Source organism: Leptonotus elevatus, chromosome 13, assembly GCF_054856555.1.
Source record: "Leptonotus elevatus isolate MCC_2025b chromosome 13, RoL_Lele_1.0, whole genome shotgun sequence".
NCBI classification, from domain to species: domain Eukaryota; kingdom Metazoa; phylum Chordata; class Actinopteri; order Syngnathiformes; family Syngnathidae; genus Leptonotus; species Leptonotus elevatus.
In genome coordinates this window covers 2,383,859-2,411,134 of record NC_141251.1, presented here as the reverse complement: position 1 = coordinate 2,411,134, position 27,276 = coordinate 2,383,859, and the positions used below count along the sequence as shown (strand labels likewise).

Sequence of the window (27,276 nt, the reverse complement as noted above, 5' to 3'; positions counted from 1 at the left end):
AGAACGTTAGCCTAATAGCATAATTGAATAGTCCTTCTTGAATTAACTCACAATGTCAATTAAAATACAGATGTGCTTGCTAAAACAGGATTTTTTTTTCTATGTTGATTTTCCGTCATCCAGCTAATCCGCAAATGTTGAATTAAGGTAAGTAGACATGAATTTGTTGTGTTTTCCAAAACCATTCAAAAATACAGTACATGACTGTAATTACGCTTACAGGCTCAAGTTGCCTTTCAAGTGGTGCTTTTGTGAGCTCACGTTTTGAACCACACCTTCACCTGCAGCTCATTTGCATCCACTCACCGGCCTTCCTGTCCACATTTGACTACACCTGAATGCCACACAAACATGCACAGATGTGAGGCGGACAGTTGATTTTTACATACTGCACTTGAACGCAACACAAAGGCCTGCACACTGGAGCCTTTCTTGTGACTTTTGTTGCAGGCCAACTGCTCACCTCGCCCAATTTTCCATGTTTTCTCATCATCTGTCACCCCTCCCCCTGTCATTCAATCCCCCCAGCGCTCTCACTCGGCCCTCTTCGGCCCTCATTTGAATCCACAGTGAGGCCTCTTTGTCCACTGGGCTGCCTCTGCATTGTGCCCGCAAAGAGGAGGCTGGCTACGTGGGCAAGCAAATGAGTTTTTCCCCTCCTTGGGCCCAGTGTGGCGCTCAGGCGCTCGCGCTGACTCGTGAATTGAGAGAAAGCTGCCCCTTAAAATATCCTCTTGAATGGAACAATCTTTACTTTGTGGTGTATGTGGGTGTGTGATCTTCTGACCCGCATACAAAGGCCTCCATTGATGAGGGGAATTGGTACTCAGCCATGTTCAAGTCCTCAAAAAATAAAACACGACTTGTCAAACATACTGCATATTTACAACAGTTAGCAGGTGATCTTCTCATTAGTGTGTGCCACCATATTTGATCCATTAATTAACCCCGTGCTGGCTATAAGGAAATTAACACCTTACCCCGCACAAGGTAATCCGTGACTAAATAGACAATACAGCATATGAATATTGAACTTGAATCAATATATTTGTTTGTATAAAATAACACATCTGAAAACACCACATCAAAAAGTTTAGTGTACGCTACACTAAAAATAATTACCAAAATAAAGACTGTTACTTAATATTTCCATAATAATAATCTGAAAAATGTCTGATTGAAGGTGTGCTCCTATCCTAAAGAAATAAAAGATTAAACTAGAACAAGTCGAGATGATCGAAGAATAAAAAAAAATTATATTCACATCATACAATTTACATAAATAAAGAAGTATTGTCATGCACTTCTTTCTAAAAACTAGCAATATATATATATATATATATGTATATATATATATATATCTTTTTTACTATATGTTTTATGATAAATCCGAAAATGATGCAAAATGTCTATGCGCTTATATTAAAAGAAAAACAATTAGCTTTATATTATATTGTAAAATTAAGTAATACAATATTTGCTTATTCATAATAATAGGCTACATGCCATAAAAGTATTTCAATGTACTTATGGTAGTTAATAAGAAAAATTATAGTTAAATATGATATTGATATACATTTATGTGATGATAATAATAATAATAATATAGCAAAAATGGGTCAGTTGAAGTTGGAAATTTTCAATGAGTGCCCTTCCAGATTAATATCACCACAAGACAAAAATCTAAAGATTACCCATAAATGTTCAGATTGCATGATAAATAATGTCAAATTTTGATTTGAATGCTTTATAAATGGTTAAAAAGTCATAGTCGTTTTTTTCTTTTAATTAAATATTGGCATTTTTTAGTCTTTCATGTATAGAAAGATTACAGTTATTATAGTGTATACTCACTTATTGATGACTTGTACTTATTGTACTGTTTGTATTGGTGTGCCAGCACCATGTCCCGTAGTTGTGGTGAAGTCCTTTCCTTCTGGCATCCATTGGCGGTGTTCCCCAGCTGACCCCAGATGACCCCCTGATTGACTCCTGTGTGGAATGCGCGGCCATAAATATATTTGTATTTTTTTAACCCTCTACTCTAACTTTCTGTGTCTTTTGCCTCCTTCACCTGCCTCCATTCTTCTCCTTTCCATAGACCCCCACCAACTCGAACCCCCCGCTCCTCTCGTCGTCCTTGTGCTCCACACAAGGCAAACACAGCAGATGTGTGAGCAGCGACACCCTCAACAGCTGTCGGCTCCTCTTCCCTTCTTGACCCCTCACATAAATATCCTCTTCTCACAACGTCGCCTGACTCAAAGGTGAGGAATTCCCATTTATTTTCCTTTTTCTTTTCTTTTTTTTTAAAAAAAGTAGTAAAAAGGAAGCAAGCAATATCTAATTAGAATGCAAAAGTAAAAACACCCTCCAAATGTTTTGTTCGGAATCAAACCTTATTAACTACATCAGTGATTCTGAACTTGTGGTCCACGGAAGTCATAATCACTGAATTAAACATTCAAACTGTGTGAAATGTGCAATGTAGCTACAAGTATAGATATTTTTTTCTAGTGTAAAGATTGAAATTGCGTGATGATCTGGTAATAATAATAATACGTGGAAAGCTAAGTATTTTTTGATTTGGTACTTTATTTGAAACGTTTGAAAACCACCGTATGAGCTAATGCTATTGCTGGTCAGAAAACAAATAGCTGTGAGGCTAAAGACACTACCAAGTGCTAATACCATACTAAAAGTTGTCTGAAAAGGACCCATGAACATTGAATGGCCTTGGAGCTAGGCTACGCTTATGTTGCCATGAGAAAATGCTAATGTGATGGAACAAGTAGCTACTAGGCTAATGCTACCATAACACTAGTAGTCAAAAAGGAGATAATGCTATATAAATAAGCTTGTTAGCTAGGCTAATGTTATTATAATAACAAGCAGTAGGATTATTTCCTGATTGATGTGCAGTAGTTCTATTCTTTAGCATTAAGTAGAATACCATGCACTGTTGTTGCTATTCCAGTGCGTGGTTCCTGCAACCATCAGCGCTTCTTGCTGCTTCATCAGTACGAGTTGATGTAACCTTATTGCTTCCTGGCAGCCGAGCCATCCCTTGCTGCATCTGGCCGCGCTCCAATACGCTTACTGACCAGCTTCTAGCAAGCTTCTCTTCTCGGCCTTTTGCTGAGCTCCCCCCCCCCCCCCCCCCCCCTCCCCTCACTTAACACTCTCTCGGTCCCACCCTGCACACTCCGACCTCGGAACCTGTGCTCGGACCCCCTCACCCCCCCAGGCCACCCCAGCCCTCAGGGCCCAGCTGCTGTCGCCTTCGCAGCCGTCCAGCTCAGCATGAGAAGCCTGGCAGCTGTTGATCAATGGGCAGCCGGAGCCAACGCCTCCCTGCTTGCCTGCCTGCCTGCCTGCCTGCACCCCCCCTCAGCACCCTATCCTGACCCCCTTGCATACACACGCACACAGATGCATGCACACACACACTCCCCTGGGATGCAACAGATGGGGGTGAGCCAGCGGAGAGGGCGTGGTGGGCGACAAAAAGGCCGGCTTAGGTGTGTCCGAGTGCATCTTTTGGCTCATACTGATTAGGAAATCTCAAACTTTTTTGTTTACAGTGTGAAAAACAAAACACATGTTCACCCCTAATTGCCATAGGACTAAATATTCATGACCTGTTCCATTGAAGGCAAACACAAATTGATTACGTTTGACCAGAGGTATGTGCTTCCAACCCGTAAACGTTTTCCCACGGTTGCCTTGACTCACCTGTTCACTATTTGAGAAAAGATTGGCTGGAAAAGTTCAACGTCAGTTAATATGTGTTTGTATGCAATTTCCAGAAAAAATACATTCACGAGTTGGTTAAGTATATTTGTTTGGTTGGTGCGCCATTCCCAATTATTATATTGGTATGCTCATTACCATATTTTTTTTAGCGCATTTTTGGGACATTTTACTAAAACTGAGACCAAGAACAGGACTCGCACCCAAAATTTGCATCCCCTAATCGTGTTGACAGCAGCCAACGAGTTCTGTTTGCATTAGAAACGTCTGTTGCCAGTCCAAGCTCTAATTGTAATATAAACAAGTCACACCTGTATATAAGTCATATAACCAGCCAAACTAGGAAAAAATTGAGACTCATAGTCTGAAAAATACGGTAATAATTTATAGCAAATTATTTTGTGGACCACCATGTTAGGGCTGACCAATCTCCAGGGACTCCATTTTGCGACCTGCAAAAGAGGACATAGAGTGAAGATTGGAGGAAGGGGGGCCGGACATTTGCTGGCGTGGACAGGTGTTGGCGTCAGCGGTGTCCAGACTCGTCTCGGCAGCTGCCATCACCCCTTCCTTGACAGAGGTATCCACACCACCACCACCATCATCGCCACTTCTCAGCTTTTTATGGGCCGAGCCTGTTTTGACTTTAAATATTTGCCTAGGAGGCGCTTGTTCTCTTTGGGGGAAGCGCCGAGGTCACGCTTTTGCAACCCGACGCGCACACACGCACACGCACACACACGCACACATCTTTTGTGTGTGTGTGTATTTACATTCAGAACACACACCTGTATGTATATATTTTAAGGCCTTACGCAGGACAAAAATAGTAAAACTTACACAAGAATGTTCTAGTAGAAATGCTTTCTTTGTATTTTTCCCCAAATAATTCTGAGCAGCAAACGGTATACCGTGATTGTCTTAAAGGGAAAGTCACCCCCAAAAAACTTTATGACAATAATATGTTTGATGCAGCCCCATTTGTCTAAATATGGCATTCTGGTCAATTTTGTGTTAATGGAATACGAGTTAAGCAGCAAAATCCAGCCGTTTTTTTTTTCTTTTTTGCCACTTGCTGTCGACTGAAGATGACATCAATGTTGCCAGGTCTCAGGTAACAACCAATCACAGCTCAGCTTCAGAAAACAAGTGAGCCGTGATTGGTCGTTGCCTGAGCCCTGAGCCACTGTGATGTCATTTTCCATCGACAGCAAGTGGCAAAATGGCCGCCCCCAGAGATGGATAAAAACGACTGGATTTTGCTTCATAACTCATATTGCAAAAATGTCATATTAATCAGAATGTCATGTTTAGACTAGTGAGGTCACATATAAAATATTATTGTCAAGAAATGTTTACGGTTGACTTCCACTTGAACTATTCCAAACAGCCCAGCATACACGATTCCATTACATTTGACATCAAATGATCCGATTTCTCTTCACTAGCAAAACAGCATATCCTGCATTGTCGAATCATAAAAACCGTCAAACTGTATAACTTTGTAGGTTTGACTGTAAATGGTGGAAGAGAAGGCTGAGAAACAAAGCGACAGAAGCTTCGACGACATCTGTACTTAACGTTTGAATACAAGCAAGCAAGGCAAATGTTATGTTATCAAAACACGCTCATCTCAAGGTGACACCGGCACGCTACAAAGCGTCTCGTGTTTTCTGCAAATCTCCCGGGAGCTTCCCGCCTGTGATCCGTCGCAAAGAGACAGCCACATAGTCGAGTCGACACAGAGATGAGGAAAGGCGGCAGCCCGACGTGGATGCAAAAGAGAAGGGTAGGAGGGGAAAGATAATTACAACAGCAGTGAAGGATTTCGACGCTGATCCCGCAAAAAACACCCCCGCCAGCCAGCTGGGTTCAAAGTCCAGGAGGGAAGACTGAGATTGAGAGAAGGCCCCAGAAACAGGAACGCTTTTTTTTTGTTGCGGGGGGAATATTGCAGAAGAAGAAGAGTGGTGGGGCGCACCTTGTCCTGCCATCTGGGCCACGCACACCCACACACACACACACACACACACACACACACGCAGTCTGTTTGGATTGAGGATTTAGATGGCGGCAATTGCAAGGAAGCATACCTGGAAATATTTTCAACTGTCAAAGTGGGCGACGCTGGGGAGGGCTAACTAATGAAGCTATTTAACACACGTGCACACGCACGCACACACTGCGAGAAAGCAACATGCCCTCACTGGACACTTCATTAGGTACAACATATCTCTGGTTGGGAATGTGGCCTGGGAGGAACCTGGGACAGCTGCGGTTTAGTGGCAAATGTCGCGTTTGAGAATGCTGGGAATTTAGAAATGGTCCTTTTGAAGAAAGTGTCTCTCTTTAATGAAAACAAACAAAATAAAAAATCACAATCCATTCAGTTTCCAAACCGCTTATTCCTAATTTATGTAAATAATGATGGTCTTTTTTGACAGTTTGACTTTTCTATTCAAACGCAATCCCCCTCCCAAACAAAAGCTGTATTACAACTATTGTCCATATTTACAATGTATTTATTTTCACCTTTAAAATTTTAATCATACTAATATATAGAGAGCCGAAACTTTTTTTTAATTGCTTTGTACACAAGGCCCATTTCTCTGAAATATTCACAAATCTGTCTACATTTGTGAGTGAGCACCTCTCCTTTGCCGAGATCACTCACTACCTTAACGTTGTCATAACAAGATGCTGAATAGACAGCATGATTATTGCCCAGGTGCTATAGGCTCCCCACAACCAAATGCCAAAAGTGCGCAGTTTTACTATTTTTGTCCTGCGTAAGTTACACTTTAAGCTCAATCATTATTTATCATGAATAATCATTTAATTAAATACATTCAATTAAACGTTTTTCATTCACAAAATATATTTTTGTTTTTAATAAAGAACAATAGAAATGTATTATATAAAAACATTCTCATTTTGTAATAGCGTGTTTGACTGCTTGTTCTGTTCATTCAACAGCTGATGGTGCAGGCAGTGGCTCTCCTTGCCCACATGTGAGTGCATTCGGCTCACACCACAAATAAATAAAAAAATCTCAACAGATGGCCCGTTAACTTGTAAGTCAAGGTATCACTGTATTTCACTTCATGGTTGTTATTACTGAGCTGATTTTGAGCTCCGTTGCTAACCAAAACAGCAGCCATCAGCATAATAGACACGTCTGCAGTTAAAAAAAAAAAGAGCCTCCCGCCACCAAATGAGTAAATATGGTGGCTTGTAATAGTCGTATAGAGTAATGTCTCTCGGCGGGCTCCACATTGGTCGTGACAATGGCTCTTCTCCTCAGCGTCGCTCGCTCAGCAGCCGCAGCGACCGGGCCGGACGTAAACGGCTATAGATGGCGTCCATATGGCCGCAGCTGATGGGGACGATTTTCTGTATTGTTCACTTTGTCAGCCGGGCGGGGAGAGCGAGACAGAGACGGAGAGAGCTAATGATGATGCAGAGTGCAGATGTGCTTCGGTGCAGCCCGGTCGTTAAGCAACAACAGCTTGTCTTGTGTGTGTGTGTGTGCGTGCGTGCGTGCGTGCGTGTGCTACGACCACAGCTGCTTGCCAGCCTGTTTGCCTTCTTCTTCTTCTTCTTGAGTTCATATACGACCAATAGCTAGACACACACAGTTGTCTTCAACTTTTAAAGGTACACCTTGTTCATAAAAGCAACAAACGGGAGCTTTATAGTCGCACCTTCCCGCTGAACAGCTGAAGTTTATCATCAGATAGTGAACCAGAAAAAAGTCAAGACAATCACAGGTTTAATTCACAATGTGGAACGCGCCACAGATTCCAGAAGTAGAAATATTTGAATGATATATATATTTATTTATTTTTTAAAGAAATTACAATATCTATTCTAAGGAGAGAAAAAAAGAAGTGAAAAATAAAAAGTTGATCATGAAATTTAATTAGAAATTAAGGGCAAATGTAATCACACATCAAAATAAAAGTCTATATAATGTTGAGTGAAATTGTATATAAAATGTTATTTAAAATGCAATTAAAAACATTTAAAAAAAAGTTACATTAAAATGAAAATTTAATTTAAAAAGAAAATATTACAAATTGCATTCAAAAAAATAAAATGTTAAATATCTTATTGAAATTGAGAATTATGTGTGTTTTATTAAAAAAAAACATCCAGATTAAAAAAAAAATTTAAATAAATAAATGTTGATTTAATATTAAATTACAAATTTGACTACAAATGTTAATAAAAATGTAAACAAAAATGTCAAAAGTTGAAACTAATAAAATACAATATAAAAATTACATTAAAACTAAAATAAGTTTAAAAAAGAAGAAAATACTGTATTATAAATTAGAATGAACACATTTTATAAAAATAAAAAACCCAATGAAACAGAATTAAAAAATAAAGTAAAATCAGACATTACTTTTTTTTTCTTTATGAGTTGGTGACATTGACAGAAGACTGAAACAAGAAAAGGCACGTGAGATGTTTCTGAGTTAAATAAATAAATAAATACATAAAAGACTTCAGACAATGACATGGAGGCCCCAAAACAAAGAAGGATCTTCTACATGATGTGCCATCCATCCTTCCCGTATCCCTTTCCCACCCACTCTTGCTCTCCTACTTCTTCTCGAACACTGTACAGATGGTCCCAAGCTGCCTTCAATAATCCAACGTACGGCCATGCCAGTGCACCGCGGGCTACACCCCTGATGCCACGCACGCACACACAAACACATACGCACACACAGAGGACAGTGCCAGTTCCCTAGGCAGGACCCCTGTCCCTCCATAGCCCAGATTGGATTGGGCGGGCCCGGGGGCTCCACATATAGCCTGCAGCGGGGACACCACATTGATTATTTTTATGTTGTTCCATTTCTGATTATGAATCAAATTTTTTATCACACAAGATGACTGACCAAATGTTTTGATTTAGGTGTGGAGCCAAGAAGAGGTGCAGGTGAGCGGATGGTCGTTGAGATGGAAGCAGGAATGTGACAGATGGGTCGTGCCGGACAGAACTGGGAGGCTGGCATCGCACGGTGAGAGCACGCACACATACGCACGCACACACGCACACACACACACACACACACGTCGTCACACGGTGTCCTATCCTTTGAGTCCGGCATGTCATAAATAGACAAATAGATGGCACGGCAGCGGACATATTGTTGTCAATATGTTGCATATATTGCCTTTTGATGACTCCAATATCTGGGTTAGAGTGGTGTGTTTGTTGTAGTGGTTGACATGTCTGCCTCACAGTTGAGAGGTTCCGGGTTCGAATCCCAGCTGCCGGCTTTCTTTCTATATCACCAAAGTCAATTTATTGTCACTTTTGTTTGGAAGTGTATTGCTAAAAAACGCGCTAAATTTAACATGTAATATAATGAATTTTACATCATAATGTGACAAATTTTACATTATAATGTGATAAAGTTCAAATTATAATGAGATCAGTTTAGTGTCACGTTATTACAGCGTGATAAATTACACGTCATAATGTGATAAACAATATAACATGCTAAATTTCACACCTTAACATAATAAATTACACATTTTAACATAAGTTATAAAGTGACCATTTTCACTTCCACATTCAAGAAAACAAAACACTTCCTTCTGATTCTTCTTTGACTTTTTGTCTTATAAGTCAGTTAGTAGCTCTCTAACTGTACTTATGATACTGTAAAAATAAAAAAGTGAAGTGCTTCAGATGAAAACCAAGATTTAAGATAATTTAACTCATTGACTGGCAGCCATTTTCACTGAAGCAACCCCCTTCGCTACCGGCTGTTTTACTGTATTTTAACTGATTTTTCAAAGCCCACAGAATATTGTGTTCTATTGCTATAAAAACATGGAACCTACCAAAACAAAGATTAGAGTCTCTTCTTTTATCAAGAAGAAAACATATTCGTATCTGTTTCCGTTTTGTAGCAATATTGCTAAGTTTCATCATTATTCACAAAAAAAAGAGAGCTTTTTTTCAACATGGCCCTGGCTGATCTCTTATACTCTGCTGCCACCTGCTGGCCGTTTTTTGTTATAACTATCATTGCTTTATGTGACCTCTGCAGGTCAGAAGCTGCATCAAAGCCTTCTGTATGCTCTAGCATTAAAAACTTTTTCCTTTTTTTTTTAAACATATAAATATGTTTTTGGGAGTGAAGGACAATATATTAAAAACGTATTTATACGTTTTGGGGTTTGAATGAGTTAAGCAAAATTGATCATGTAAAAACATGAAACTCATTTCGACCTGGCACGGCGGTAAACCAGAAGCGCTGCTAACATTAGACCACAAAAACATTTTTGACATCCAGCATAGTAAAAATATACATATCTGTTTTCATAAAAATGTATGTCAAGTAATATCAAATATCAGGATGCGTACCGCGTGGAAGGCCATGTATTGGCATAAAAGTGCATCACGATACATATCGCGTCGTGGTACACATTGTATTGTGAGGTTGTTAGCAATACCAAACCCTGGTGATACTGAACTTTTATCTGCTGCGGCAGCAATACACTTCTTTACCTTGTAAACACTTATGCACTGCTAAAATGGTGTCATATAATCCCAAAAATGGCTTTCTACCCAACCCTAATAGACAATAAAAAACACAAACTTGACATTGACACTTTTTTTGGCATCAGCACAACACACAACACTCGCCGTCGTCCGTCTCGGGCGTCGACGTGCTGATGATAAAGTTGTGAGCGGTGCACATGTGTCGCCCCCCCCCCCCCCGCTGCCAAGCGTTTGACCACCACCACCCCAAACACGCCCTACTGGCACCTCTTATCTGGCACGCACAGCTGGCACAAGGTGGCAGAGGGGCAAGCTCCACATCATCATGAGGAGGAGGAAAAAGTGCGCTCCATTTGTTATTGTTGCGTCTCCAGCATGGACTTGCGTCTGCTCTCACCCGAGCATTGTGGAAGACAAATGTGGAAAAAGTGGAAGTTGTACTCAAAGGGGAAGTCAAGTCAAAAATGTTCTACACATCCCCACTAGTTTAAACACAATATTGTGGGGGCGGACATTTTGACATTATATCGTGCCCTCTGCTGTCGACTGAAATTGACATCACAGCACTTGGGCACTGTGATGTCATTTTCAGTCGACAGCAGAGGGTGGCATGATGTAAAATGGCCGCAACCTGAGATGGATCAAAACGGCTGGATTTTGCTTCATTCATATTCCACAAATGCATTATTGATCAGAATCAGAGGTGGCAAATCCAGGTCCAGAAAATTAAAACCCTGCCACAGATTGGCTTTAGTTTTAGTATTAGCTTTAGTACTTTTTATTTATTTAATTTTTTTTACCACTGATCAACCTTCTGTATTGCCATACAGTAAACTCACTTGTATTTATTTTATTTTGTGAATTAAAATGTTTTTTTTAGTTTAGTAAATTTTTGTTTTATTTATTTTGCTGGATTTTATTAAACGTAATAACCTTGATACAAAGCACGATATCCCAGCGCTGCCCAGACTGAACCCAATGTACATGTTTTCCTCTGGGAAATAGAGTTTTGCGAAAATATTCCAGTGGATTGTGTCCAGCCTACAGTGCACATGATGTCTTGCGTGTGTTTGTGCAAATGCATGCAAAAGGGGGGCCGAAAAGAGGGGGGCTCTTTCTTTCCTCCACACATGCAGACACAAATATTCAAGTTGTGTCGCCTTTTGTTTGCCCCCCCGCCCCACACAAAAAAAGGGAGTGGGGTGAAGTGGGGTGGCTGGCTAGCTGGATGGATGGATAGATGCCTGGGACACCGTACACCCCCAACTCATCCCCTCCACGCACACACACAAATATCCCCCAGTGTCCCACCTTCTTCCCACACATCGTGGCCCCCCTCCCCTGGCCAGTGGAGTGCCACTGTATTGTGCGCATGCAGAGGGCCGCTTGTTGCTTGCCTTCTGTCCTGCTGTGTTGAGTGCTCTGACAAAGGGGCTCCTTTTAAATATGCAGACATGTCTGGATCACACACACGCACGCACGCATGTAAACACACACATCGCAGGCCCTGCTCTCACTCCATTTTCAGTCTCTCGCTCGCCCAGGCCCGGCAGGAGTGTGTCCTGTCTTTTGATTTGATTTGATTTGATTATTTTTTTTTTTTTACAGACAATCAACAAGTCTCACACACGCATGAAAAGCATCCAGAGGGTTTACCTCCCTGCCCCCCCCCCATGAGAGGGGGGGCTCTTAGCAGGAGTGGCTAGCTAAAAGCTCCTTTTCTTCTCTTTTTGTGCAGCTTTTCTTACTGTACATTTCGCCAAAGCTGCACCACACTAGAAATACAAAACTTTTTAATTTATTTATTTATTTGTGAGCTTGAATGAATTCTGCCTTCGTTTTGTATTAGGGGCAATTGAGGCAGTGGCCTGCCATAACCATCAGATGGCGTTGGAATGAAATAAGCCATTCACAGTGGTAGAAACATATAAAATTTATGGATAAAATTGTGGATTTTATCAACGTTTTTCTCACTGTTTTCTTAGCCTGGCAGCTTGCCATGCTTTTTTTTTTTTTTTGCCCCTGCCGCCAGGTGCATTCCCACATATGTGATTTTTATTCTCCACACTTTTTTGCCATCAAACAACTCCCACATATTTCTTCCGATTTACACCGTTCAAATTTTAACTTGCTTCAAAAATTCACGCCTCCCGTGGTATATATATCGTCTGATTCCACATTACTTGCAGTATTCGCAATATTTAACGTTAAATCTCAAAGTTTCCCCATTCATTTTCAATGGCACTGACATTGAACTTTTTCTAAGTGCCGCTTTCCACGCCCACTTCCATACATACAACTGATCATCATTGACAGGTGTCTGATACTGCTCGGTGGCACAATTGGTAAAGTGCATTGATTAGTAACCAGGAGGTTGCAGGTTTGAATCTCACCTCCGACTGTACATTGCAAATATATCCATGGCCGTTATGCTAAGTAATACACACGTATACCAACTGACTGTCATATCAGGACATGGATTATAATTTCACTGAAATTATTAAATGCATGTCAGCTTTCAGCATCAGATGACACTTTTCAAAAATAAATACGTCATTAGCCATCAGTTTGAACAAGTCAAGTTATGTCAGTGCTTAGAGCAATTGCCTCCCACCACAGAGAACCTGAGTTCAAACCCATTTTAGTACATTCGATGGTTCGATACCAACTGACTATCATATCAGGAAATGGATTATAATTTCTCTGAAATGATTAAATCCCACTTTAGACAGATTGTAGTTCAAGTTTTCTTTGTATACATTTGTCATTTAACTACAATTGTAGTTTTCAAATAATTTAATTGAACTGAACTTTAAGTGTGTCTTTGTTGATGATTGCCTAATCGTGTGGGCAATGATGGTTGGCGTCGGTAAGCAAATGTGCCTCCTGGCTGACATGTTGTTCATCATCAGCCTTATTGAGAAGAATGAAACATCAGGAGGAGGCGCAGTGGCCTTTATGTCAACGCCCCCCTTTGCTGCCCCCCCCCCCCCCTTTGCCCCCCTTGGTATAGTGGCAGCTTGGCAGAGGCGGCTCTCTGTCCTCGTCCCTCGTCCCCCGCCCAACCCGGCCGCGGCCCCCAGACGGGACGGAGAAGCCGCGGCTCGGTGTCGAGCCTCCCAACATGTTGAGCGGGGCCGGCGCCTTGGGCGCAACCAAATGCTTCTGCAGCTGCCCCTTTGTCCCCCCCCGCCCCCCAAACCTCAACCCGCCCTACCTCCTCTTCCCTTAAGTAAACAAAGGACAGCAACAAATTAATGACCTACATTCAACGGCAAACTCGCACGGCCCCAAAGCGAGTGAACGAACGAGCGGACGCTTGCAAGCAGATGTTCGCCTCCATTGCTGCAATTAATGACACCGCACCAAAAGGGCGGCGATATTTTCTCCACCACGACCTTTTGGAAAGTCCAACACCTGGTTCGGAGCAAAACTGGCTGCTGATGTAAACATAAAAAAAAAAAAAAACTTTGGAGTCTTGTGGGCTTGTGGGCAGCACAACATAAGTATCAATAGTAAGGGATTAGAAGGTACATACAAATCGGAACATCAAAAAGTGTATTAAAATATCAAATTTGGTGGCATTACACTAGTATATTTTGTGGAATTTACACTTTCAATTTTAAATGTATTTTTTTATTCATTAATTTTTCGGCAGTCATTCAGGACCCGATATCGGTCATGGACTGATATTTTGTGGCAATGTTGTGTAATAACTTTGTTGGTGTTATTAAATAATTAAATATCAAAATGTGGTTTTTTTTTTTCACATTTTGATTTTCTTTAAAAAGCTCAATTGTCAATGTTTGCCGTATTATTATTATTATTATTATTATTATTATTTTTAACCATTTTTATATTTAGTTTAAATTGATTGACATATAAACATTATTCAATTTACTGACAATATTGATCAAACATGACATTTTGTGTGATGTTAATTTTGTGAAACTTTCATTTGTAATTTGATTGAAAAAAAATGGTGAATTTGAATTAGTGACTTGACGTTCCCATTTTTTTGTGGAGTTTTAGTATACTAATAATAATATGGTTTTTAGTCATTATTTTTTCTATAATAGATCATTTGGGACCAAAAATTAGGTCATGAGCAGATATAGCATATTTGGTGGCTTTTGGGGTTTTTGGGAACTTAGTTTTATTTAATTTGTAATACATTTTTTCTCTTACAGAATTTGTGGACTTTTTAAATAGGCCTTTGATATTTCATTTTTAAAAAGAGAGAAATGATCAATTATCAAGTTTTGTGGCATTGTTTTTATGGAGCTTTAATATTGAATGTTAATTGATTAAAATAAATATTTAGATATCGAATGTTGTGTTTTTTGTGTGGAACTTTGATATGTACTTTGACAACAAGCTAAATAATGTTGTAACATTTTTTTCACCACACAAAAAAAAAGAAAATGAATTAAATATCACATTTTTATGGCTTTATTATTATTATTATTATTATTATTTTGTGACATTTGACTTGACTTTTATTTATCCATTTTTCAACATGTCATTCTCTTCATATCTTCTGTAAAATTGTGCAGCAAACTTCTTATGTTCAAGAAGGTGAATTTTCTTGATGTGTCTTGTCCAATAGCAGATGACCATTTGATTGACCTCTTGACCTGAAAAGGTGGGAGCACTTGAGAACCCTCAAGCGACCCTTCTGCTCAACTGACTGTTTAACTGGGAACTTTGTGCTTCTTTTCAGGTTCCTGGCGACAAAATTAGGCGCTCATCAGACATCGAGATTAGCAGCGAGCTTATGGCGTGAGTATGTGTGTGTGTGTGTGTGTGTCTCCGGGGGGGTCGGGTGAGGTGGGCTTACCGAGGAGGCCATCTGTGGCCTAGTGAACGCTGGCCAGCTCTCGATGCATCTGTAAGAGCAGCTAAAGCTCATTTCTTTGCTGCAAAACTACTTGAGGAGCTTTGCAGGCGGTGTTTGTGTGTTTTGTGTGTGTGCGTGCGTGCGTGTGTTGAGAGGGGGTGCGCAACAAGCTGCCGCACCATTTTTGTGTGGGTCTAATGCCTCAAACGCAGCCTACACATGCAGCTAATGCAAAAACCTCCAGCCTTCTGGAGACAACTTTTTACAAATCTGACTTTTGCACATTGTTGATTAGTCGAGGAAGTAAAACATGGGCCAATAGGGAGCCGCACTACTTGGTGACAATCAGCAGAGGCGCTGTTGAGTCGAGAATCATGATGATGTGGACAGACAGGTAACGTCATTAAAAAAATGTGAAAGGAAATAACTAATCAATTCATATTTTATTTTTAAGTCATTCATTGCCAGCCAATTTCAGATAATATGTTCTATATGTGAATATGTGAAATATGAATTAAGTAGCAAAATCCACCCATTTTTACTTTCTGTGTCTGCATGGGGTTCGCCTTTGTCGAGTGACGTAAGATTGAAGCCTAGGTCCCTTTTTTTCTGGACCTCCGAGTTCCTGTGCACTTTTCCTGGTCGGAGGACGGAAAAGTCCAATTTCCAAACTTCTTCAAATGCAGCATCAGGTAACTTGTTTTCTGGGTTTGGTCATGTGACATTCGCAAGATGAGCAGAATATCATGTTGGGCTTGCGGTGGTGCAGAGATTTTTTGACTTCCCCTGTAAGTACAGGGGTTGAATCGGTACTTTTCTTCTTTCTTTTTTAAACTTTTACTTCCATTCAGAATGTTTGTAGCTTTTCCACATTTGTCAACAATGTTCTGCACAGACACGAGAGCAGAAAAAAAAGAGAGCAAGCAGTCCAAAGTGAAGAATCTTATAATTTATTGCAGTTTGCACACAATTGAAAAATCAACAGCACACCGGAAATGACAAAAACTAAACAATTCCAATCGAATCCCCCCCCTTGAGAAAAACAATGATTGTCAAAGCTAAACATGACTAAATCTCAATTTAAAATCAATTGGAAAACAAAATTTAAAATAACTTTTTTTTTTTTAAATCTCAATAAGGGAGAAAATAGATCTGAACAAAAAAATCTGCTTTGTTTTAAACCCCCCACCCAGATGGTGATTGTCCTTTTTTCAGTCATTTGAAACACCCAATAAACTGTCTAAGACATTTTTTAAATTGAACATAAAAAGAAGACCACCCGCACCACTTCTTGTTTTCAAGTAAACACAGCAAAAAGGTTGGAGTGTGCTTAGTTCACAGCCTGACACTCGCAAATAAATTATTACAAATACAATTAAATTAAAAATAATAAAAATTCAAAAAAAGAAAATTGTAAGAACAATCAGCCTAGATAGACTACAGCAGTTTAAGGCGGTCAAGTACAACCAGAAAAACAAAATCAAAAGAACAGCAGTGATGATGCAAACTGCAGCAGGTTGGATGGATGGGCGGGTTGGGGACACACGCACGCACGTACACACACACACACACACACACACTTGAGGGCTATGGTGCGTTCAGCAACTCCTTTTAATTTGGATTGTATAAACGCTTGACGATTCTTTTGAAATTCCAAACCGAGCTTCATCCCCCAAATACAAAAAAACTTGACTAAAAAAAACCCCACACAAATCAATTTAAGAAATCATCCCTGATGGAAACCGCCAGTGATGATTTAGAAAAAATCCCATGACATTTATTTATTTATTTATTTATTTTAATTAAAAAAAATAATAATATTCAATCACAAATTAGAAAAAAAAGGCATCTTTCCAGCACGCATTTTCATGGATTAAAAAAAAAAAAGCTTAAAAAGGTGCTACTTTCACGCACGCACGCACGCACACACACACACACAGCAGAGATCAGTGCACACACAGACGTCAGCTTCAAAAGCTTCAACATTTCCCACCCCCAAATTGCCAACTTTTTAAGACACAACCCCCCCCACCAGTCAGTCAGCTTGGCTTCACCCTGGAGTAGTAGTAGTCGTGTATTCACAACAACAAAAAAGTCAAATTTGAGCAATTACAATGTGTACAGTAACACAGCAAATTCACATTGTCTTAAAAAAACAAAAAAAACAATCTTCAAATATACAAGTGTGGACGTCATGCAACAACAGCAGGTAAAAAAGAAAAAAAAATATTCATCAAAATTAATAATAGATGATTATAAACTATAGTAGAAGAATTTACAACCTTAAATTAAATACTTTTCTCAACAAAAAGACTGCCAGCTAGAATAAAGAAAAAAATATTCATCAGTAATCATTTGTCCAATGTTAGAAAATACTTCAAACTGATTGAAAATAATTATAATAATAATTAAAAAAAGGAGGCTGTGCATTGCATGAGTGCCATGGTTTCATTTTGTCAGTCGCTCCCTGAACACACCACCAGCAACACGCTAACGGCGCCGCCGTGCCGGTGGAACGTCTTGTCAACACGCACGCGCACACGCACGCAAACACGCACACCCGTCTTCCAAGTGTGTATGGTGAGACCCGTTTAGCGTATCGCCCGTCGAGTGGTGACATGAGACGGAAATGAAAAGTTGAAAGGCCAGACCTTCAGCGATGTTGAGAACCCCCCCCCCCCCCCCCCCAAAAAAAAGTCAGTAGTAACATGTTCATGTGCTAGTAAAGTGCAAGACTCACTTGGACGCCCACGTCCCCTTAAAACGCTCGCTCCCAACCGCCGTGATCTGGAAATCAGCCCGGAAATGACCAATTATTCACCAGGCAGGACAATTAAATTCTCTTCCAGTAGATGGCGCCAAGTACAATTAAGTACTTGAACAGGTGAGATTGCGGTTCTATTAGTTCCCATACAGTGAACCCCCGCCTATTTGTGGTTTACTATTTACAAGTTCAGCAATTTCAAGTTTTTGTTCAAGATGCCACGAGATGGCGCCAAAGCCCTGGCTAATAAAGTACAAATTGGTGTCAAGGAAGTATATTGGTGCGATGCACTTTACGGTTGTAAAGTCTAAGGAACAAAGTTTATTTAGTTGTTGAAGAGCATCTTTGCCGCATGAGAAACTTTTTTGCTCTGCCGAGCTAACAAACGATAACATTTTGTTATTGCTTGACAAAGACGGTGCACTTCGATTTTTTTTTTTTAACTCAAATGATCATTTTTAAGTTTTTAAATACGTTTTTGGGGATCATAATTTGTAGTATGCAATTTTCCAGAGGTTCACATGTATGTATTAATTGGAAATGTATCAATCTCTGCCAGCGGCGTATGGTGGACGTCAGAACAATTAAATGCGCTCCCACTAGAGGGCAGAAGGTAGAATACCGTAAACCTGCCAGCTGCAAATCGATTTGTGCTCGACTCAACAGGCACAAATTTCACACTGATAAATGTGTGCGTAAATTGAGATTATTTTTGTATATCTTCTGATAATTTGCTTTGAGATTTTCTGGAGTAATCTACCACTGAATTGCATTTCCACTACATTGTATTGTATTACTGTATTAAATTAATATCTTTTTTTTTTCCATATACATTTACAATGTCTTTTAACAAATTGTAATATACTGAAAGCAGGTTTCAGGCTTTTTTAATGTTTTTTATATCACACCTTTTAACCGATTGTGGGCGGGTCTAGAATACGTTCACCACGATAAACGGGGGTTCACTGTCTATACAGTTTGACCTGATTAATATCATCAACATTTTTAGGATGGACATTAACAATTACTCTCGTTTTGTTTTCAGCATGGCTTGCTCCCGACTGTCCTTTTTGTGCCATGTTGAGAACTCGAGATTTTTCCAAAGCTGCGCCGGGGATGAACGAGGGTTGGGAAGCGACGCCTTAAGAAGCCGAAACGGCGGCGAGCGCGTCTACTTCCAGAGTTCCTGCGAGCTGTCCTCGATGGCCCAGTCCCTGACGTTGGGCAGCGCCAGCGGCTCGCTTTTGACCGACAGCGAGTTGACCAGCTCGCAGTGGAACTTGCGGATGTGCCGGTAGAGGTCTCCCGACTGCGTGAAGCGGCGCTCGCACCACTTGCAGGCGTGCGGCTTCTCGCGCGTGTGCACCACGGCGTGCCGACTCAGGTTGTGCGAGTACTGGAAGCTCTTGCCGCAGGTGGCGCACGTGTAGGGCTTCTCGCCCGAGTGCGTGCGCTCGTGGCGCTTGAGCGTGTACATGCAGGAGAAGGTCTTGCTGCAGATGGTGCACGTGGGCACGTTGACGTCGCCGCCCGCCGGCTTGGCGCGCACGCCCTCCTGCTCGCGGAAGTGCGAGCTCAGGTGCAGCTGCAGGATGTGCGGCGACGGGAACACCTTGTTGCACAGCGGGCACATGAAGATTTGCGTGTGGGGCGCCGCCAGCATGTTGGACACGTATGGCAGCAGGGCGCCGTCCGCGCCGCCCGCCGAGGCCTCGGCCGGGACCCCGTCGCCGGGCGGCTTGTCGTCCCGTTCCAGCTCCGACGCCAGCGAGGCCTCGCGCAGGGCCGACAGGTGCGCCTCAAGGCCCAGGCGACGCTGCGCCGACAGGGGGCCGCCCACGCCGCGGTGGCCCGGCGCCTTTCCGCTGTGCTCCATCTCATAGTCCCCGCCCGTCAGGTCCTCGTCCTCGTCCGACGCCGCACCCCTCTCCACCTTCACCCTCACGGCCAGCGGGCTCTGGTGGCTGTCCGGCGGGGAGCCGCCACTGAAGTAGTTGGCGTGGTGGTTAACGCCGGCCGTGGGTTTGACGGACAAGTCCAGGACGCAATCTGCGGCGTCGCTGCTGCGGTGGCCTCGCGAGCTGACGGAACGGTGCGACCTCTGGGAAAGGGATCCGGTGGAGCTGGACGGGCTCCCGGCGGGAGACGCGGGCTTGATGTCGGCCTCGCCGTGGCACGGGCTGGCAGGCGCCACCACGGCGGGCGTACCCGGCCTCTCCGCGGAGGGCATCCTCAGCCAAAGTGCCCCCGCCTCGGTCTTGCCGTCGTCCTCGTCGTCGCTCAGGTCGGCGGCTGCCGGCCGGCCCACCGAACCGTCCGAGAGGCTGTCGACCTTGTCGGAGCAGCTGGAGCCGGCGCCGTCGTCCTCGCGCCGCGTGCTGTCCGCCTCGGTGGCCGTGGCCTTGCGCTTGAGCCGCTTTTTGCACACTTTGACGATGTCGTACATGTGCAGGTAGGACGCGGCGGCCAGCACGTCCTCCACCGGCAGGTCCTGGAAGCGCAGCTTGCCCTCGTACATGAACTCCAGCAGCAGCGAGAAGGCCGGCGCCGTCACGATGTCGCTGTTGAGGTGCACCACGTCGCGCTTGTCCATCTGGTCCTTGTAGAAGAGGTGGAAGTACATGCTGCACGACGCCAGCACGGCGCGGTGCGCGCGGAACTGCGCCTCGCCTACCAGCACCGTGGAGTCGCACAGGAAGCCCTGGTGCCGCTGCTCGCTCAGACACTGGAGCAAATGTCGGCTGTGGTCGGGGAACTCCATCCTGCTGTCCTCATAACCTGCAACGACGGTCAGAAAAAGACATTTTCATTTTCTTTTGATGGCATCGCTGAGTAGGACAATTTCATCAGGCGCTGAACACACAAGTCTTGCAATCTGAAATATTTTAGGAGCATATAAAGGAATGAATTGGTTACCTTTATTTTATTTTAGTTTCAAATTTTCCAAAAATCCTGTGTGCTCTTGTTATCTATTCAACACACAGCACAAAATGCTTCTCATTAATTTAGAACATATTTTATTTTAGTATGCTCTTGTCTATTCAGCACTCGGTTAGCACCGTACAATGAGTTATTTTTGAGCATAGTAGAAAATGTTTTTTTTTTCCAGCAGTTGACTTCATCAAGTGAAGAAAAAAATATAATTAAATTGCACTCTTTTCTATTCAACACTCGGGTGGCAGCATACAAGGAGTTCGTCTCAATAAATGAGGATATGGTGGAAAGAAAAATTGAATTAATTTCAGTTGTTGAATTCACAAAGTGAGAAAAGTCCAATTGTGCTTTCATCGTCTATTGTGACGCTCAGTGAGCATCACAAAGGTTCGACTCACTAAAAAAGATTATCGGGCAAAATGACATTTCATATATTTACAAAGTAAAAAAAATATATATATGATTCTCGTCGTCGAGTCAGTGCTTGATTAGTTAATTAGAATATTGTGGGAAAATGTAATCATTGATAAAAATGTAATTGTCATCCACAGCCACACGTGCAATCTCAAACAAATTCAACCACTGTAGAAAATGTTAGCGGTTGAATTCAAAGAGTGATGATCACATTTTATAGATTCACAACATTCAATATTTCACAATTGAATTTTTTCCCCCATTTTGAATGAAAAACCCAAATTCACCATCTCACCAAATGTTCACAACATTATATAAGAAACAATCCAAAAGACTTTTAAAATAGAAAAGAGCAACATTTAAAATGGACTTTCTTCCAATAATAATAAATCATTGAGATGCTAAATGAGCGCCGAATAGATGACATGATACATTTTTGGACATTTGTGTTTTTTTTGTAACTAAAATACATCCAGAGTTACACACACATTCCTTCCTCCTGTGCTGGAATATATGCGCTTGCTGCATCTTTGGCTGCCTCGTCTTTTTGCACTCTGGCCCGTCGCTGCTCCTACGCTGGTTATTTTTATTAACCCACTTTGGCCTGGCCCGCCACGGCCCTTTTAGGTAACCGGCTTCCCAGCCGCGCAACAAACACACCTACCTAACCGCCACCTCCGCACACGGCTTGACAGAACTAAACCATGCGCCGCCCCCACCGCCCCGCCACTCCGTTTTACAAAGACCCACCTGTTAACCACGTCGCTTTGTCCCGCCTGAGAAAATACATGCCGCTCGCCCGCTTTTCTGGTGCTGCTCGTTAGCCCGGACGCTTAAATGGCCTCATTTGAATGAAGCCTGGGCAAGAATGGACGAGTGTGTGCGGTGTGTGTGCGACTTTTAATGAGGGGCAGGGGAGGGAGTGTGTAATGAGGGGGGGCTTACGGGGACAAGGGTGAACTGGCCCCTCCTCTACACACGCTCCGAGACGCGGTCTTACGAGAAAAACCTTTGCACATCCTCCTCCTCCTCCTCCTCTGCCCAGAAAAAGAAGATTTACAACACAATCACTGTAAGTGCCCCGCTCGTCACAGCAGCAATCCTAATCCTTAAGATGCCTAAAAATAAAGACCCGGCCATGGACCGGCCCCGGCCCGAACCGGCCCAGTTCAGGGGGGGTCCGGGATGGACAGGGAGGGATGGAGGGAGGGGGTGAGGCAGGCAGGGAGGAAAGGGGGGGGGGGCTTAGCCACATCTGATCCAGCTGACGGGGGCCATATGGCAGCTGCTAGCCAGATAAAGAGATTAAGACTAGCAGCGAGTGCGATTACAGCTGTCTAGCCAATTCAGGCAGCGCAAATCTGCAACTTCTAAATTAGGCTCCTCTGCGCCGGGACGAGCGCGCGCACCGAGCGGCCGCTTTCCAATCATTTCAAAGTCGCGCCCGCCGTTGACTTGGAATAAAACTTCCGTTTCCGATTCGAGACACGCTAGACGACTTTCAAATAACAAACAGCCAACGTCTACAATCTGCTCTTTAACGTAAAGAAGGAATGACATAAAACTCACTTCGAGTCCACACTCGGGCTCAAGCCATTATTTTACTCCCTTTGGCTCACTCCAACTTCATCAATTCAAATGACTTCAGCTGCGGCAAAACGAGAACATAAAATAATCCCAGTGTTTCTAGTCCACAATCTATCTGAAGCAAAAAAAAAGAAGAAAGACTCTTAACTGACTTTTTAAACGGCAAGAACACTCGAAACGTGAATGATAAAGAACATGCAATATTCACTTGCGCAGCAGTAACTTTAGTGGTGGGAGGAACTGCCAAATAATGACTGAATGAATTACTTTCTAGTCCATACTCGAGCAACAGCCAAGCAAGAACATTTAGAATGTGTCGACTGGCTCTAAACTCGAAATGAAATCAAATAATCCTGCTGCAAGTCCACGCTCGGGCTGCAGTGCAGCGAGCGACGCTAACAACAAGCGCCGGACGAGAACATTTCAAATGCAGATTCGACTCGTGAAATGAAATCATCCATCTTCCACTCCACGCTCGGGGCTGACAGTGGCTTTGACAGCCAAATGAATTAGAATGCGTCCACTCAGTCTTAATTTCTCGTCCACACTTGAGCAAACAACACTTAACTGCCAAAATGAGAACATTTTAAATTTTTGAGGCCCTTTTAAAGTTTTCAGTTGTTTTTTTATCATCTTGCGTCTCGTCCACACTCGAGCAACAGTAACACCAACTGCCAAACGAGAACATTTAGAATGCTTTTGTGAAATAATCCCACTTCTCGTCCACACTCGAGCAAAACTAACTACCAGGCATTTAAATCGTCTCAACTTTTAATTGAGCGGCCGGCCAACGTAAAGAAGAAATGAAAACGCCTGCATCTAGTCAGTACTCGAGCATTCCTAAAGCCCGGTTGGCCAACTCTCTTGGCACACAAACGCAACACAAACACGCACACACGCACACACACACACACACACGCATGTCATATGAGACGATACCTGCAGCGGTACGCATCAACTCGATTAAGTCCACTGTGGCCGAGGAGCTGGAGCTCTGTGGCTTGTTCTCTCTCTCTCTCTCTCCCGCTCGTCCTTTCTTCCTTCCTTCTCTCCTTCTCTCGCCTCGCCTGTGAGTGGGTAGCGGGCGAGCCGGCGAACGCGCAGGAGGAAGAAAAAAAAAAAAAGAGAGAGAGAAGCTCGCTGTTGAAACTGCGAGGGACAGATGCAAAGTGGCGAAGATGTTGGACGGGGAACGAGATACCGCCTCCCACCTCCTCCTCTTCCCAGCTACTAACTGCCACACACACACTCGCACGCACCCGCGGAGTACTAACTCTCCCAGGCTGCCTCACAATAAAGGGCCAGGGAGGGAGGAGGGGGAGGGGGAGGGGGGCAGGCGAGGGAGGGGGGTGGTGGGTGTATGGCAGCCTGTCAGCTGCTCTGACATCATCCTCAGATGGAGATGCTACCTCCAGCTGTGCTCTTTCTACAGCCATATGCTGCCTCCTCTACACTCCTGCCACCAGACTCCTCTTTCATTTCAACCAACAACTTTGTCGCCCCCTCCACTACACCCTCCCAGCCCCCCCCCCAAGTCTCCCCCCTTTCTTTCTCTGGCTGGGAAACGACATGAGCGACTAACAGCAGCAGCAGCAGTCGTAGTTAGTTGTAGGGGCAAAATAAATAAATGCATGAAAGCCGGAAAAGTTAGCAACTGATGTCAAACAAGTCGTTTTAGTCTCGCTTGCAGACAAAATCCGCATTTGTGACCGACAGACGCACGCACGCACGCATCTGATATTGTTTTCCACTTTTTCACGCTCCAGCGACGCTGCCGCTCGTCTTGTATTCACTCATTCATTCATTTGTCACTCCCGCCCGGACAAGCTACGATATGTGCCTGAACAATAGCCAACAAACACTCTTTAAGGAGTACAATTTTTGGGATTAGCAACACGGCATTAGACAAAGTGCTCATGTAAATTTCGAAGAAGATTAACCTTCTTGTTACGTTGTTATATCACTGATGTTGAACCGGTTTAGTGATCCAAAAGTGCCAGAAACGAGAGAAATCACAATGAACATTGTTTACAAATATGCACAATGAATCAGTTTCATTGCCAGGCAGAAGTTTTCTGGTAATCGTCTGGTTGATATTAGCTATGTTAAAATCAGCTAAATGTATTTAATTTTTTTTACACATTACAGATGAACATAATGATATTAACCCCCCCGCCCCCCCTCACAAAAAAACTGCACAAAAATTGGCCGTTATTTGTCTCTGTTGTAAAATACTAAAAACACAAAGTATTGTAAATCAGTCGAATATTGTGCCTGTAATTCATATATAAAAATAATCTATTTTCTTGAACATATATTTTTTAATTGTTTGGACGATTAATCGTTTATTTAAGTTTAATTTCGCTAAATACCGGAATCAGCCTCAAAACATCAATCGGGCCCGAATAAACATTCGTTTGACTGTATATTTTTTTCATACATTTAGTATGACCTGGCAGTAAAAAAAAACGAGGTCTTAGCATGGCTGCCACACACATCTAAGGTTATGGGTTCAAATCCGGGCTACGACCTTCATGTGTGGCATTTTAATGTTCTCCACATGCTTTCTCATACGCTGCAAAAAAACAACAACATGTTAAATTCACTGAGGACTCTACATTATTGCGTAAATGCTTATTTGTTTCACGGGACTGACTGGTGACCAGTCCAGGGTGTAGTTTGTCTGTCCCTGGGAGGACCTAAAACATCTCCATTTTGTCTTGAGATCAACTTTTTCGATTCTAATGGGTTAACTTTCATAAACACTATTAAGTGTAATGAAGTAGTGGTGGCAGTCGTCTCATCTGTATCTTCTCCCACCTGTGTAATAGCAACGGGGTGGGCCAAAAGTAATGTAGGTACTGTTGTATACATTTTTTAAAATGTTTCATTTTACTACATATACACGTTATATTTATTTTTATTCTGGCATTCTTTTCTACCTTCTGTGTTCCTAAAGGCCCTCCTTCCTTTCCAACCTTTTTTTTTGGGGGTGTCCTTGAGCAAGGCCCTGTTACACCAAACTGCTCCAGTGGGTGCCACTAACAGAGTGGGCCAAATTTCATGTACGTGACAAAGAAAATAGGATCTCGTCTTTTTCACATATGGGGGCCGGCATGCCAACAAAACAAACACTCAACCCATTACTCCTCCATAACTTGTAAAAGCTCCATTCTGAATGTAAATCTGTCATCCCTGCATCAGTGAATCACTTGGTGTGCAGCATTTATAGCAACCGGCAAAGGATAAAGATTTTTTTTTTTAAGCCAAGTAGGCTAACTGAGAAAATATGAATGGATTTTTATTATATGTAATTCCTATGGGATTTATGGGTATGTGTGATAGTTGTACTATGTTTAAGTGCTGTTATAAATATAAGCGGTTCCTTTGATTTTCTTTAAAAGTTTTGAGAATGGATTGATAAAAAAAAAAACGACCCCATTTTTTAATGAGAAACTTTTTTTTCAACCGGTTCACTTTAATTTACATTGCAGGTGGCCATCTTTGAAGTCAGTGTAGTGGGACAAGACCTAAACCTGTGTTATGGTGATACATACATTTTTTTTTTGAACAAGTTATTCTTTTTGTATATACTTTCAAGACGATGGCGAACCTCCGAAGAAGACACCCCCGTCGAGGGAGGCACGCCGAGCCCGCATAGAAGCTAGCTACGAGCGGCTAAAAGTGGCGGCGAGCGTCGAAAAGAAAGCTCGTGTCTGGACTGAAGCTACGTCCTCCATAGGACTTTCCTTCCTTCCTTTAGGCCTCGCTGCTATGACAACAGCTGCTAAAAAAGGCGAGCTAACACACAACACAGTCATGCTAGGGATAAGGAAGCTACTTTTGACTCGCTCCCTCCTCAACCCCTCTTCCACTCACTCGCCGTATTACAAGCGCCACTTACAGGCAGCACGCTCCGACGTCCCCCGCTGAATCCTCCTCGCCTTTGCCCCGCTTCCCCCTTTTTACGATGACTTTGTGTTGCTTTCCATAACAGGCTCGCCGAGGCAAGGGACGGGAAGAGGGACTGTGCGGCGGCCAGATGTTTCCGAGCTGTTGCTGCCTCCGTCCCTGCCTGCCTGCTGTTTTCTCCCCACACAACAGCTCACAACTCGGGCTGGGACTTGACTGGCAAGGCTGGGAGCCAATGGTGGAGGGTCGAGATGGAGCGGAGGTCTGGTGGGAGGGATATGCCTTCTTGTTCTTCGCCTTTGCTCTTTGTCGGTCGGCGGAGGTTGACACCAACCAGGCGGGCAGGACAGGCAAGGGAGAAGCGGTTCGGCCGAACCGACTGGTTGGGCGACTGTGAGAGAGGAGGACGGCCAGCTCGCGCAGAGTGCAGACGCGAGAGAGGGAGAGAGAGTTGGGGTGCGCGGTGCATCATGGGTAGTGTAGTCCGGCTGGAGCGAGCAGGTGCAACGCCGTGGAAACACCTCGACGAAACAAAAGCAG

At 42.9% G+C, this 27,276-nt stretch overlaps 2 protein-coding genes and 1 long non-coding RNA gene across 12 annotated transcripts in view; 2 read left to right on the top strand and 1 right to left on the bottom strand.

Annotated features, from left to right (window-relative positions):
* The window catches only part of LOC147163454 (uncharacterized), a 27,652-nt gene extending 1,081 nt beyond the window's left edge, over positions 1 to 26,571 (top strand). Inside the window, exons 3-10 of one of the 5 annotated variants that reach the window (XR_015096885.1) lie at positions 124 to 147; positions 1,901 to 2,267; positions 4,172 to 4,333; positions 6,730 to 6,764; positions 8,684 to 8,789; positions 15,009 to 15,067; positions 15,702 to 15,817; positions 26,426 to 26,534. This is a non-coding gene — a long non-coding RNA (uncharacterized LOC147163454). Of the gene's footprint in view, positions 1 to 123; positions 148 to 1,900; positions 2,268 to 4,171; positions 4,334 to 6,729; positions 6,765 to 8,683; positions 8,790 to 15,008; positions 15,068 to 15,701; positions 15,818 to 18,934; positions 19,168 to 20,341; positions 20,485 to 26,425 lie in introns of those variants that run through there. The other 4 variants (XR_015096883.1, XR_015096881.1, XR_015096882.1 and 1 more) reach the window with 4 other exon arrangements.
* On the bottom strand, positions 18,677 to 27,178 carry zbtb18 (zinc finger and BTB domain containing 18). 3 transcript variants are annotated; one of them, XM_086093021.1, is made up of 3 exons: positions 26,729 to 27,165; positions 23,764 to 23,891; positions 18,677 to 20,667 (listed from the first exon to the last, which is right to left on the bottom strand). In XM_086093021.1, the coding sequence occupies exons 2-3, from the start codon at positions 23,777 to 23,779 to the stop codon at positions 19,061 to 19,063; spliced, it is 1,623 nt and encodes a 540-aa protein (XP_085949147.1). In that variant the 5' UTR covers positions 23,780 to 23,891; positions 26,729 to 27,165; the 3' UTR covers positions 18,677 to 19,060. The 3 variants fall into 3 exon arrangements, with proteins under 3 accessions (XP_085949147.1, XP_085949148.1, XP_085949146.1); XM_086093022.1 differs by lacking the exon at positions 23,764 to 23,891 and having other exon boundaries at positions 26,729 to 27,178; XM_086093020.1 differs by lacking the exons at positions 23,764 to 23,891; positions 26,729 to 27,165 and adding an exon at positions 21,988 to 22,431.
* Positions 26,801 to 27,276, top strand: part of akt3a (AKT serine/threonine kinase 3a) — a 67,067-nt gene continuing 66,591 nt past the window's right edge. For all 4 annotated transcript variants that reach the window (XM_086093026.1, XM_086093025.1, XM_086093024.1 and 1 more), the window contains exon 1: positions 26,801 to 27,276. The gene's annotated coding sequence lies outside the window, so the exon portion shown is untranslated.